Below are 15,033 nucleotides of genomic sequence, written 5' to 3'. Positions count from 1 at the left end.
TGTTTACGGTGGATGTTAGGTTTCTCATGAAATGTCTTAAAAAAATCCTACTATAAAATTTTGTCATCCGAATCAAACAACCAGTGTCGAAAAATTAATCTTAAGAATTCTAATCCTCCAAAAATCAAGATTTATTTGAATCAAAGGAGCGGAGAGGTCAGACCTATCAAAATTCGAAAGCTTGGATCGTCATATTCTTCGTCTATCACCTCCCAACGCCTTATCCTCCAGCTCGCGGCTTAAACCCCTCTTTCTCCCTCGGTTCCCACCCCACCCCGCCCAAATGCTCCTCCAATTCTCCCCCCATCCCTCCCCTCTCATCCTCTCCCTCCCCGTCGCCACTTCCAGAGCCCGCCACCCTCACCCCCGCCTCCCTCCCGTCCGCGCCTCGCCTTCCTCAGAGCCGGAGCTCCTCGCCAAGTCCGCGCTCCGCCGCATCTCCGACAAGCTCCGCAGCCTCGGATACCTCGAGACCTCCCCGGAGCCCCCCATTCCAGCCCCGGCCCCGAGCGCTGACGCCCCGTCCCCCGGGGAGATTTTCGTGCCCACCCCGGCCCAGCTTCCTCGCCACCGCGTCGGCTCCACGCTAGACCCTAGCTGGGCCACTGGCGACGGCGAGGCAGACGCAGCGCGGCGCAGACAGAGGCGGGGGAGGGATGCGGCAGCGGCACCGACGCCGCCGTCCGCGGCGGAGCTTACGCTGCCGCGGGACGAGCTGCGGCGGCTGCAGGGGGTCGGCATCCGGCTGCGTAAGAGGCTCAAGGTGGGGAAGCCCGGCGTCACAGAGGGGATCGTGAACGGGATACACGAGCGATGGCGCAACGCGGAGCTCGTGAAGATCAGGTGCGATGACATCTCCGCCATGAACATGAGGCGCACCCACGAGGTCCTCGAGGTGAGCACCGCCCTGTGGAACCTTGCTATGCGTTCCCAATTCAGGCTTGCTCGTTGCTGCTTGTGCACAGGTGGCGTATCAGTATTCAGTTTATGTGAGCATGCATTGTCTTTGGATGTTGAATGCCTCTTAATGTTAGTATTTGACTTTTCGACACTGATAGAATAAGTTGATAAGATGCTGTGTGTATACAGTAGATGATTTCACACTCTTGATGTGAAATCTGAAATGTGAAGAATGACAGGACGAAATGCTGCTCCCATAACTTTGTAGTCATATGGTCAGGATGTAAATTTGCATATCTTGCGTGCTTGAAATAAATTAACCTATGAGTGGATTAGCATGCACATAGTTATTGCTTCACTATACATTTGAATTTGAATTCTAATCCATTTAACAAAAAAAAGTTTGTAACAAGAAAAATGCTGGTATATAGTTGGACCCAACTATTTTCATCTCAATGTTATCCGACTTGCATTTTTTCATGCTCTGTGTGTTTTGCTTGATAGAGGAAAACTGGAGGCTTGGTTATTTGGAGATCTGGAAGCACCATCATATTGTATAGAGGAACCAACTATAAATATCCTTACTTCCATGACCAGCAAAAGATTGATGATTGTCTCAAGGATGAATCATCAGAGCAGAGCAGTTCTGATGATGATGATGAAGATCTTGGTTTTTTATCTGTGGAACAATGTAGTAGTGAAGTGGATGGTAAGAATCATACAGAAGATAGTATTCATTATGAAGATGAGGCTGTCGAAAATGTTGCCATAGTATATGGAGAACAGACGAGTATAGGAGAGGAACATGAGAATCATGACATATTATCTGTGGGGCAGAGCGTGGCCAGAAAGGAAGATGCAAATTATCCCATGATATCCTCTAAAGTGCCTGTTGTTGATACACAGGAGGGTAGATCAGCAGTGAAAATTAATAGTGGAGCTGCAAACAAACAGCATGCAAGATTTCATATAGGCACTAATGTAAATCCTCCTAGTGTGGTCAGACCTTTAGCTAGGTCTACCTTAGTTACCGGTGTTGGTTCTCCAAATAAGTTCCGATTACAGTTGCCCGGGGAGGTCAAGCTTGCGAAGGACGATGACAAATTATTAGATGGGCTGGGTCCACGGTTTTCTGAATGGTGGGGGTATGATCCCCTTCCAGTGGATGCTGATTTGTTGCCAGCTATCGTTCCTGGATTCCGTAGGCCTTTCCGTCTTCTTCCTTCAGGTGTCCCACCCAAGCTAACAGATAGAGAAATGACTATCCTTAGGAGGCTAGCTCGTCCTTTGCCCTACCACTATGCACTTGGTAATGTTCGGGAATTTTCTATTTTCTACCATCTTGGATTAAGTTGATGAGGACCACCCGTAATTAACTTTTCTAGTTTCCACTGTCTAGGAAGAAGCAGTAACCTTCAAGGATTGGCTGCATCCATGATCAAGTTATGGGAAAGGTGTGAGGTGGCGAAGATTGCGATGAAGAGAGGTCCATACTGCATTGATAGTGAGCTCGTCTCTGAGGAATTAAAGGTAGGTAGGTGTAATTGTACATTGCATTTTATATTCTCTAGTACGCCTTTTTGTGGTAAAACCGTAGTTGGTGACGTTGTAGACCTAGTGAAATGTCTTTGGCTCAACAATTTTGGAGATATAATGTGTTTATCCGTGTTCCATCAGATTGAAGTTGTACGCATCCTTGATATCACCCATGCCAACCAATGCGGTGTCATGAAAGGTCAAACCGTCAAAGATTGTCTAGCTTGGACCTTTGAATAAAGATTAAGTTGATTAAATCAATCTTCTGCTGGTTCACCTCCTTTGTTTTTTTGGATGTCACTCGCGAAAAGAAATTTAAGACTTCTCTCTTATTATGGACCATATCTTGGTCTTCCCCTGGTTCTTACTTGCCCTGATATGTAAGACCATGATGGACCATATCGAGTGTCGTGTTGCTCCTGCTCTAGCTTTATATGCCCTGATGTTAAAATCCAACTGGTTGAATTTGTTCTTAGTTCTCTGCCTACCTACTATATGGATATGCTCTAGTTACCTGAAGGTGTAAAAGAAAATATTAAACTTTACTGACTCACTTCCTATGGGGCAGACACATAGGAAATTCCTTGCTGCCTGGAACATGGTGTGTGCAAGCTTAAAGGCAATGGGGGCAGGGTGTCACAAATCTCATTGTTCACAACAAGGCCCTCATGCTCAAAATTGTTTCTCAATTTTTACAATAATATTCACTGGTTAGTACTTAACATGGTTTGGCAGTACTGTAACAACAATAGCGTCCTTCCTCGTGCCCATGCGGGATTGTTCTGGTGGCGGGATGTTTTCAGTCTGTGTGGCAAGTTCGAACGAATCATCAACTGCCAGATCGTGATAGATGACAGTATATCCTTCTGGCATGATCCCTTGGGCTGTGCCAATCCCCAGAGATCACTTTGCCAGGCTACACTCCTTTTTTCCTGGTATGCTCATTTGTTAAACACTGTCTTCTTAACTTCCAGAGGCCAAGCAAGCTGTGAATATCCTTGATCCCCCACCCCCACCCCTTGATATAGCAGTAGAGTGGTGCGACCTTTCGATGAGATAGATACCTTCAATCTGTGGAGGTGAGCCTCACGATCAAGGCTTCCGGGTGAGAGGACCGATGAGCCAAGCAATTGCTGAACCAGCCTTGCCAAAGCCAAGCTGACCTTTTTTTTTGCGGGTAAAAGCCAAGCTGACCTGACCAATCTCCTAGGGATTGGTCCTATATGGTGCACGGTTGAGCAAGGAGGCAGCCGGAATTAGGTCAATCTGATGTTCAATTCCCCTGAATGCGGGAGCCTGGCGGTACACATGTAACACATCATCATACTCCTGCAAAAGGCTAGTCACAGCATGAGGCAAAGAAAGTATACACATGTTCAAATGGAATTATTTGCCTCCAACTTGTACAATTGGATTTTGTAGCAAGCAAAACCGAACATTTCAGCCACAGCATGAGGCAAAGAAAGTATGCCCATCTTCAAAGCATGAGGCAAAGAAAGTATGCCCATCTTCAAATGGAATTATTTGCCTCCATTGTACTATTGGATTTTTTTAGCAAGCAAAACCGAACATTTCAGCCTAATTTTACATTCCTTAGAACTAGAATATATTTTTTTATCTGATGCAAGCTTCCTTAGACACAATGTGACTTACTTTTGGAAGGTTCATTACTCTCTCTATTGGCTCTCTGTATTTAATCTTCAAATTATATTCCTGGCGCTTTAGAGATTTACAAGTCCCAGTATCTTTAAATGATTTTGCCGCTGCAAATGACTACCAAGCCCAAGGCCTTTGTTTGGCTCTTCCTTCATGACTGGCTCAAACCTGAGATATGCTAGTCTGAAGAAACTACACTGGCATTATGAGCTCCTCATGCGTGATCCGCTGGCTTGGTGCTCTGGAAACTTGCGATCACCTGTTCTTCAATTGTCCTTTCAGCAAGGCCTGCTGGCATTTTCTGAACATCCATTGGCCTCCTGCGACGATACAGAGCAGATGATCCTAGCTGTCCACATCACTTTCTCCCAGCCTTTTTTCTTCAAAGTCACAATTACGGGACCTGGTACATCTGGAAGCAAAGGAACAATAATTGTTTTGACCAGATCCATCTTAGATTCGCTGTTTGGAAGAGCAACTTCATGTAGGACATCCAGTTGCAAGTATAGGCTCAAAGAGGAGGCTAGGTCTCCCCCTCTAACCTGGATCGACTCGCTGTTTTAGTCTCCCTGTACATGCATGTTTCCGTATAGCCTAACCCTAGTGGTGCTCTGTACATACTGTACACAAGTTGTAAAACTCATTCTAATAAACTTGCTGTCAGGGCCTCCCCTGCAGTCTTTCATTTTTTAAGTTAAACTACTGCAGCCTAGGGCTCATATGTGCTGAAGCATAACTGTTTCTCCACTCTGGAAACTTAGCTAGTTCATGTTTATGGCACATTATTTTTCTTCCAGGGGATGCAGTTGATTATCATCGTAATCAACTTAAGAGGTTAGCAGACAAGTTACCACGAGTTTGTGGGATCAAGTCCCAGAAAATCCACAAATAAACCCACCTAATTAGTTATTAGTTGTGCTTGAGTGGCAAACATTAGTCACCAGTTGTCTGCTCGTCACTTTGATATATGTGAGATCAGACGTAAGGCAAACATACTTTATCTCCGAGTTTCTGGTGCTCATTGTGGACATCAAACTATTGAAGAGCGGGGTGCTCATTGCTGTTTTTTCCACCCGTTGAAACTAGCTGTTAGAACTAAATGTTGCATGCATGTAGTTCACAACTAACACTTGAGCATGCTTTCCTGGTTTGACCTAGGAACATAAAAAAGGCAGAAAGAGTTTAATCCAAAGATCTGAAGAAACAATGTAATCCATGGTCTAAGAGTTTGATGGTTTGACCTAGCAACATGTTCTATTGACAGGTAGAGAGTACATCTGTACATGAGTTAATTACAACTCAGCTATTACTCATGAACTATAGCACACATGACCTTGTATAGTTAAAAAAGCGAAAAAACAACACCATCATCTAACTTTTTTTTCCCCAGAAACCATCATCTAACTTCAACACTATGTTATCGGAGTCGGAAAGTAGAAGTAAACCTGTCAGTAGAAGTAAACCTGTGAAGACCTTCTAGCTTTACTTTTCTCTACAATACTCCTGAATTGACATCACAAGACACTACTCGCTATAATCTTCATTTCAGACCAGAAAGGTAAATTACACCTGTTACATTCTTAATCTTCCAGGACTTGACTGGTGGGACCCTTTTATCAAGGGACAATGAGTCAATTGTACTATACAGAGGAAAAGATTTCCTACCCCCAGCTGTCTCTCTTGCAATAGAAAAACGCAGAAAGCACGACAATTCCATGATCAACAAGCCCAAGCCTGAAATTGAAGAAAGCATACCTACTCAAGATGCTTCTGAACTGGAGATGGCAAACGATGCCTCCGTACACGGGCATGAATGTCATGAAGAAAAACATGAAGGTGAAACTTCTGTTATAGAATATAGAACTGAATCTCTAAATACAGTTGCCCAGAACATGGAAACCAGATTATCTCAGGTATTTTTATTTAAATTTACCTGTTGCTGACTTTTTGTAATTTTGATGTCCTTATATTATTTTTAAGATCCCACCACATAATACATATAAACATATGTCCAGGCTATAGCAGAGAAAAAGAAGGCTGAAAAACTTCTTGAGGAGCTAGAAAAGGCATCTCGGCCTTCAAAAGCTGAAACAAGAGAGACAATCTCAGAAGAGGAGAGGTACATGTTGAGGAAAGTTGGTTTGCAGATGAAGCCATTTCTGCTGCTAGGTGATTATTCTTCTCAACCTTCCATTACACTGCGCACGTATGTTCTGAGCAATACCTAACTAGGTTATTGAATTATTTTGTATGAAACTAGATTGAAAAGATATGTGTAATATTTTCCTACAAGTATCATAGGGTTGCAGTTCTCATGTTAAACGGGTGAATCCTGTGATTTTATGTTGCTTGAAGTGCCCAAATTTGAGCTTGTTCTGTCATCTGATGCAATCCATCTGGAGATGCTTCTCATTCTCTACCATCTTATACCTCCATTGTTTTTGTAAGTATACCATCACAATGATCCATGTCACACCCACATTAAAAGAAATTAACAATATCCCTTATTCAACTTGCACAACCTGCGGTAATGATAATAAATACTGTGCAGTACTTGTCTGTCAACACAAAATATGAAATCCTAGTCCCTAGCAGAATGTGAATGACTATACAGCATGCTGTTTGCTGGGGTCATTTAAAAAAGGTATGAACTAGGTAGCTAGGGTGTGGTTCCTATAAAAAATCCTCTTCCATTTCTATCTTACATTTTTATTATTTCTTCTAATATCATTGTATCTATTGACTTGCAGGAAGGAGAGGAGTTTTTGATGGAACAATTGAAAATATGCACCTTCATTGGAAGTATCGAGAACTTGTCAAGATTATATGTAAAGAACACAGCACGGAAGATGTTACATATGCTGCTCGAACACTAGAAGCTGAGAGTGGTGGTATTTTGGTGGCAGTGGAGAGAGTGAGCAAAGGACATGCAATTATAATGTATCGAGGGAAGAACTACCAGAGGCCGTCAGCTCTGAGGCCAAAATCTTTGTTGAATAAAAAAGATGCTCTGAAGCGTTCTGTAGAGCTTCAGCGCCACAAGGTGAAACTTAAATGCATTTGTTTGTGATGGACTTTTCGTGAGGTTATTTTTTGGATCCTGATATAAGTATTCCCTTGTTTATTTAGTCCTTGAAGCTTCACGTGCTTAATCTATCAAAGAACATCGACTACTTGAGGGGCCAGATGGTGAGTTTTAGTTCAACGGTTAACTTTTATATTTTTTTGTTGAATGATGTGAGCTTCTTTGCTAACTAGAATACAATACTTTTAGCAAATGGAGGGTCATCCAGTGGCTTTGTCTGATCAGATGAACCCAGGCCATGAAAACAAAGGCATGCATGATCTCTGTGACAACTCTGGAACATTAGGGGAGACAAGCAAAGTAAACATTTTTAACTTGCATGTAGTTCTACTGCAGCCTAGTGGTATATTCCATCATGTGCCTGAATATATGTTTACGTAAATATGCATGGTCAAGGAAGTGCCTGAAGTTGCTCCTGAGTGTTTTGAGCCAGAGGGCGAAGAGTGCAGTTCAGGTGGAACAAATAGAACCTTGAATACAACCAGGTCTGGAGTTCCTTTAGATGATACACAGGTTTATAGTCACTCTTCCTTATCAAAAACTCTACTTTGTAGTTTGATGATTTTTCAATGAACTATGGTGAACTAATGAGGATACTGCACAACGTATTTGCAGAAGAAGTTATGTTTGAACGAGCTTAAAGATGATTCCTCTGAGGCTTCGAGGCCATGCCTGAATGGGAGTTCAAGTACAGCTTCATCAGATAATCTGATCGAATATGTGAGTTTGTTAGTGCTGCCTACCCACTGGATGTCTTTCTTTTGTTCCCTGCTGATTCTGATGAATTGCTTTTGCAGCAAAATACGCTGAGCTTTCCTGTAGCATGCCATTCAGACAGTGGTAGTGAAGAGGATTCCAAAGTCTTCAAAACCCTTAGCCCTTCCCAGGCACTGGATGAGCTAATATTGGACCAGAAACATACTCCTCACTTGCCTTCCAAAGCTACACCTCTATCAAATCGGGAGAGACTTGTGCTAAGGAAGCAAGCTCTGCAAATGAAGAAACGGCCAGTACTTGCCATTGGTATCTTCTTAGTCTTATTTCCTACATTGTCTACCGAACTTTCAAATTACTATGCTGAGCATAGCATCTGGTTCCTGTCGCAGGGAGGAATAATGTCATCACCGGAGTAGCAAAAACAATACGGACGCACTTCAAAAAGCATCCTCTTGCTATTGTGAATATCAAGAACCGAGCAGATGGAACTCCAGTTCAACAGCTGATATCAGAACTAGAGGTTTGTAATCTGAAACAGAGTATTGCTAGATCCGAGGCACTCTAAATTAAACTGAGCTTCTTCGCTGGTCAATGGATAAACAGGAGGCGACAGGATCGGTTCTCGTGTCGCGAGAACCAAACAAAGTGATTTTGTACAGAGGCTGGGGAGCGGACGTGACCCAGACAAGTTCCAGGGAAGATAGAACAAATGAGGGGGAAAAGGAGGTGATATCACCACAGCTCCTTGAAGCCATTAGATTAGAATGTGGACTGCACCCAGGTGAATCACAATAGCTGGATCCTGGACGACCTCCTACTTTTGAAGATGATCCTCCTATGTTGTGGAAATACAGACGAACATTGATTCAGTGTATTCTCATCCTCCTACCTGTAAATCTTGTACGTCTGAGAAGCCTTTTGAATGAACTTCGCCATTAACCAAAATCAGATCTCGGAAACTCTCAGCAGTCAGAATCCGACAGAAAATTGAAACTGCTGGTGCCATCTGCTGGAATCAAGCAAAAATGCGAGTGGCTGAGCAAACCCCCCCCCCCCCCCCCCATCATTTGTGCTGTTGAAAAAGACCTTCACTGATGCCACAGTACACAGGCACGACGATGCCGCGACAAAAGGCAATGATCTGTTTGCTGATTTGTCGGCACTACCGACACCGAGCCCTGTTGACAGATTGCCCGGCCCGGATGCCTGACCACTTCTTGTGTCCTCCGCAGGTTGTGAATTAGATTAGAAGCGACTTCTGATATTGGATTCAGATAGATGCTGTCTCTGATTGTACTAGACTTTATTTGGTCGCCGGTCATTCGGTTCACGGGCTAATGTTGAAGCTACTACTAGTCTGTTAGGTAAAACCATCGTCCTGAATCAACTGATTGGCCGTGTATCAGGCTGGCACGTTATTGAAATGGTTACAAATTCCACATTTTGCTAGTCACGTCTCTTTTTGAAAGGATAGGACTAAAGTGCAGTGATGTATTAGGTCGTGCGCAATTGTGTTATTTTAAAAGTGCCACGTAGGACAATACTAAGGTAGAGAAGTGAATTTTTTTTTGTCTTCTCTTAATTAAGAGATGCAGAATCTAATATTTTCAGACTTGAACTAAGCCGACTCGAGTAGTTAGGAGGCGCCTGTAGATTGGATCGATAAATCAAAGATATCTCTCACCACATTTTGATCTTGATCTTGCATGATTTTGCCCTTTTAGGGCTTAATCCTTTGTATGTTGGTTGTGTGCACTTTAGTTGTACAGAGATCGGGTGTATGCTCATCATGTTTGTATTACATTGATGCTTCGCTATGAGATATATAAAGAACAACCCCCACCCCCTCCCTTTAAAAAGTCTTCCAGGCGATTTCCTCATCCTCTCGTCAGCGGTGCCGTCGGCCCACCATGCCTCTGATGGCCTTTGGGTCGGGGAGGTGTGGAGGACCCCTGGGCCTTGCTTGCGGGATAAAATATGCTTTCATTCTTGTTAAGTTGAGGCTATGTGGGGGGAGATGTCCTTCGGTAGTAATAATACCTTCCACGTTCGATCCCCTTCGTGTTGGTCCATTTAGCACGGACAAATGACGTGTGGAGGTGTGCTTCCGTCGAATCTCGTGGGATTCGGTCGATGTTGGTCTTTGGTGAATTTGGTTGAATCTAGTCTTCGTTCATGTGTTAAGGTTTGCTCCTTTCAATCTACAACTCTCTTCATCAACAATGGTTGTTGCTCTGATGCACCGGTCCTATGCGGCCGTTAGCACGATGACTTTGTTGGGGCACGTGAAACGTTACGCTAGCGCAAAAAAGAATTCTACCGTGGAACCAAAAACATATTGTTGGGATAGATCAAGGAGTCAGGTTGATATCGAAATAAGCTCTTATGAGGTATAATTGTTTGGTCCCTCTTATTACTATCAATACTTTGATAAGTTCACTCGCCTCTAGTAGTAAATAAATGTAAGACGTTTCGGCAGTTTAAATTTAAACTGCCAAAACTATTAAATGGGAGTACTATATTGGTGGGTCGGCAGTCTCTCGATGCGGACAGCATCCTTTTATCCGCAACAGCAAGAAGGGACAGACGACATGGATATGCTCATACGCTACCGTGAGCTCGTACCGCGGTGCATCTGCACACCCGTATCTCTTCTTCTTTACGCGAATCACGGCAGTACTGGCTCCTTTTCCCAACAGAAAAACAGTGCCGGGACTGGAAAAACAAGAAAATAGAGCACGGCTTTCGCCTTTCCAACCTTACAAAATCCAGCTTTAGCGCTGCAAGAGGACAAAGCCGCGCCTTTTGTCCAAGCCTGCACCTGCATGCGCGCAACGGGAGTGTGCGTAGGAGTACGTAGGAATTGCTTTACCTGACCCAGACATGGAATCTTTGCCGCAGGAAAGGATAGGAAAAAAGACTGCATGCACCGGCGCGCAGGGCAGGCAGAATTACCGCTTTGTTTGTCGTGGTTTGTCCTTGAGAGGTGCATGGAATCCACGCTCATGGTGAGAGGAGTGCCTTTCAGATGGGCATAGCACGTACAGTAGTACGCTCATCAGAGAGGCCACATGCATGGTAAAATGAAGGAGGACACCCCGAATTTAACAGGTGACGGGGCCATGATCGATTGTTTTCGCATCAGGGAACATCGGTCCGATGCCTGCCACATAGCCCGAAAATTAGTACACGGAGCATCTCCACCCAATCAATCCTACACGTAGGACACACTGGCTTGCTTGACCTAATTCGATTCGACCGGTCCGTCGAGAACCTGGCCGCTCATGCATGTTTGGAGCGTCTCACGCTCACGGGGGCCGAATTTCGTATTTTGACCCTTTTTTGAAAGAATTTCAGGACCTGACCCCTGTTGCTAAAAATTTCAAGATTTGACCCTTTTGCTACTACCAGGGCCTTTGGCGGTAGGGTTAGATAGCCTACCGTCACGGCCCATGGTGGTAGGGGTGCGACGGAGGGGGACGGCGGCCGTTTGACTACGCTGAACGTGGTTAAGTACCTACCGCCAGGAGCCCTGGCGGTAGGCTGTGCGACCCTACCGCCAGAGCCCATGGCGGTAGGGTCCTATTTTTTCAGTGTAATGTTTCTGTAACGAAGAACTGAAGGGCCCTGGCGGTAGGCTGTGCGACCCTACCGCCAGAGCCCATGACGGTAGGGTCCTGTTTTTTCAGTGTAATATTTCTGTAACGAAGAATTGAAGGGCCCTGGCGGTAGGCTGTGCGACCCTACCGCCAGAGCCCATGGCGGTAGGGTCCTGTGTTTTCAGTGCAATGTTACTGTAACGAAGAATGGAAGGGCCCTGGCGGTAGGTTGTCTGACCCTACCGCCAGAGTCCTTGGCGGTAGGGTCCTGTGTTTTATGAATTTAAGTTCATTTGCTTGCTTCTTTTCAAATTCAATATGACAGTAATATTATAGCAAGTTTCACAAATATGACAACAATATCACAGATCTCAAACAATTAAACTTGGGCATCAGATACACATTAACAAATTTGAAGTGCATAGAACATTTCAAACGAACTTCAACTAATTAGTAAACGGAGTTCCACATAGTTTCACAAATAGCAAACACATAGATCCACAAATAGCAAACACATAGTTCCACGTAGTTTCATAACCACTAGAAAAGTTCAACCAGACGAAATTCAACCAAACTAAAAGAGCCAACTATCGAAGAGCATAATCAGTTGCTCCTTCCCCTCTTGGAGGTACGGTCCTCGTTACTCTTTGAACGAGTCTCTTCGGTCTTCTTCTTGGGCCGTCGAGGAACCGGTCTCTGGAAAGGGTCCGGACTCAGCAAATCCTTCTTCTCCGGATTCCTCTTCTTCGGCAGCTGAGATGCTTGAGACATTTGAGTTGCTGGAGGTCTTGTACGAAGCATCCAACTCGTTGGTGCAGGTCTTGTACGAAGTCTTGTTTAGGACCATGTAGAGTTTGACAACGTCCCACTCGTAAGCTACGGTGGGGTTTCGAGTCTCGTCGCCTTCTTCGCCATAGTCTTTCCATGGGCGTCTACGCAACTTCTCCGGACGCCCCACCGGCAGCCGCTCCCACATCCAAATGGAGAAGGCCCAGACAAAGCCACCCATATTGGACTTGTCTCCCGTCCTCTGCGTTGCGTCGTCAAGCTGCAAAACATCAAATGAGGATCAGATATAAGAAAATGTCATGGACACACTTTCGTAGGTAGGTACGCAATTAGACACTCTCTTACCGAACGGTATAGGTAGGCGAGAGATGCCGTCCTCCAACTGTACCCTGCATCCTAGTCCGCTAGGAAGAACAGTTACGCCCAGTTGGCAGAGTTCCCGGAGCTGTCTGGAAACACGACCTCCGAGAGAATATACCACAGATAGGCCCTCGCGTACAACTCCACAGTCGCCTCATCTGCGCCTTGGGGGCATGTCTTCCGGTGCTCCGAGAGCCAGATCAACGGCACACCGGATGTACGGTTACTCTTGACACCGGGGCAGTCGCCGATGAGGACGGTGACCCTCTCCTGCCAGTTGGCCCTCTCCACTCGACCGGTGAGTGCATGACCCTCGATTGGCATTGCAGTAATCATCCCCCAGTCCTCTAGGGTCACCGTCATCTCCCTGCATGGCAGATGGAAAGAATGGGTCTCCAGTCTCCAACGGTCAATCAGAGCTGTGAGAGCCGCGTGGGCAAGCGTCGGCGGCTGACGCTTGAACTGCAGCACGAAACCCAACAGACGGGCTTTCTTGAAGAACGGCGCGTAGCGCTCGTCGTAGTCCATATGCCCATGAACCCCGTGACCCCTCATGCGCAGTGGCTGGAGCGTCTGTCAAAAAGTGAACGCCAAAAAGTTAGGAAATCATTTTCATCAATCCGAGAACTTTGATCAAAATTTCTTTCATATCACTTACCTCTCCGTTCTCTATGAAACGGGCACGATGACCCTTGTTGAATGCCCAGTCCAGCATCGAGTACCGTTGGCCGATGTTGTCCGCAAGAGGTGGCCGCCTTAATAGAGTTTCATAAACAAAAGCACCATAAGCATAAGCATACATAAACAAACAATGAACTCAAATCATATCAAAATAAAATTTTAAGCATATTCCTCCAACAACATCTACTACACATGATGGATCAAATCATATCAACATGCATCATATCAAAGAAAACCTCCAACATACATCATAGCTTCATATTTTTAAACAAAATTTTCCAAACAACATCTTCATATCATCATATCAACATGCATCATCAAACTAGGGTTCATCTTCACACTAGATCATATCATCATATCACATGCATCATCAAACTAGGGTTCATCCCTTTATCAACATTACATCATAATTTTTTTAACAAAAAAAATTATGAACTAGGGTTCATCTTCACACTAACATATGAACTATTGATTAGAGTACATATCCAATACCACTACTTACTAAAGAACTAAGAACTACAACTACAATCAATCTTAGGTGAAAAAAATCAATCTAAGTTAAAAAACATGAGGGATTTCAAGCAAATAATGCGTCGAATCGGTAGCAAGTTTGCAAAAACTAAATTGGAGGATCGGAGGAGCTTACGGTTCTCTCCTCGGGGCCATCTCGATCCGCCAAAACGGTGAAGAATCGGTGAAGATCCAAAGGGGGGAGTGGAGGAGATGAGAGAGGGAGAGAGGGGCGACTTGGGGGAGAAAAGGATGAACTGCCGACGGGGGGGGGGGGGGGGGGGAGGGGAGGGGTGGGGAGATGGGCATGGGTGCGGGGGTTTCGGGGCAAATAACTGCCCGAACCCTACCGCCAGGGCCCCTGGCGGTATGGTTAGACAGCCTACCGACAGGGCCCCTGGCGGTAGGGTGCGACGGAGGGGGACGGCGCCGTCTCCGTGCGCTGACGTGGATAAGTTTCCTACCGCCATGGGCCGTGGCGGTAGGCTATCTAACCCTACCGCCAGAGGCCCTGGCGGTAGGAAAAAGGGTCAAATCTCAAAAAAAATTCAAACAGGGGTCAGATCCTAAAATTCTTTCCAAAAAGGGTCAAAACACGAAATTCGGCCGCTCACGGGCACGGCAAGGTAAAACCAAGGATCTTTCAACACCAGTGATCAGCCTAGGGCCATGCAAGCCGAGTTTGACAGGCCTTTTTTGACATTTCAGTCAGTCTGTGCTTTTTGTCTACGATTCCGCATCGTCGCCAAAAGATGTTCGGATATGAATTCATGCACCTACGGACAGCACTGCCAAGTGCACGGCCAGGCCACAAGAAAAAACTAGTGTAGTACGGGGGAAGAAAGATGGGCAGACTAGTCACCGGTGACGTGTAAATGTGTGCCAGCGTGTTTGATTTGATCATACTAGTAAACTTGCACGTGCAACGCACATTAAATGTTGACCACAAATATATAAATTTGATTAATACACAATGTTGTCATGCCACTCAAGTAGTTTTTCCAGAAATGATAAATCTTGTGGTCTGATAGGCTGTAAAAGAAAAGGAAATCTAGTTATGATTGAAAAGCAACCTTGCATTGTGTTCAGTATGTGGAGATGCAACTTTACAATTGGTCTAAAAATCATTATGTAAGAAATGGATAACTAAAACCTGGGAAAAAAGATAGAGATAGCTAAATCAACAGATACTATATAATA

The 15,033-nt window shown here is 44.9% G+C and overlaps 1 protein-coding gene across 1 annotated transcript; it reads left to right on the top strand.

Moving 5' to 3' along the window:
- Window positions 1-249: 249 nt before the first annotated feature.
- Window positions 250-8,839, top strand: LOC123045696 (CRM-domain containing factor CFM2, chloroplastic). The gene is made up of 13 exons (XM_044468845.1): window positions 250-895; window positions 1,405-2,209; window positions 2,300-2,430; window positions 5,685-6,005; window positions 6,108-6,261; window positions 6,843-7,135; window positions 7,222-7,281; window positions 7,367-7,477; window positions 7,574-7,690; window positions 7,793-7,897; window positions 7,975-8,200; window positions 8,284-8,414; window positions 8,498-8,839. Exons 1-13 carry the CDS (start codon window positions 284-286, stop codon window positions 8,687-8,689), a joined length of 3,258 nt encoding a protein of 1,085 aa, XP_044324780.1. The 5' UTR covers window positions 250-283; the 3' UTR covers window positions 8,690-8,839.
- Window positions 8,840-15,033: the final 6,194 nt, after the last annotated feature.

The sequence above is a fragment of the Triticum aestivum genome, chromosome 2B (genome assembly GCF_018294505.1).
Source record: "Triticum aestivum cultivar Chinese Spring chromosome 2B, IWGSC CS RefSeq v2.1, whole genome shotgun sequence".
NCBI lineage: Eukaryota > Viridiplantae > Streptophyta > Magnoliopsida > Poales > Poaceae > Triticum > Triticum aestivum.
This window is presented reverse-complemented; position numbering and strand designations above follow the sequence as displayed.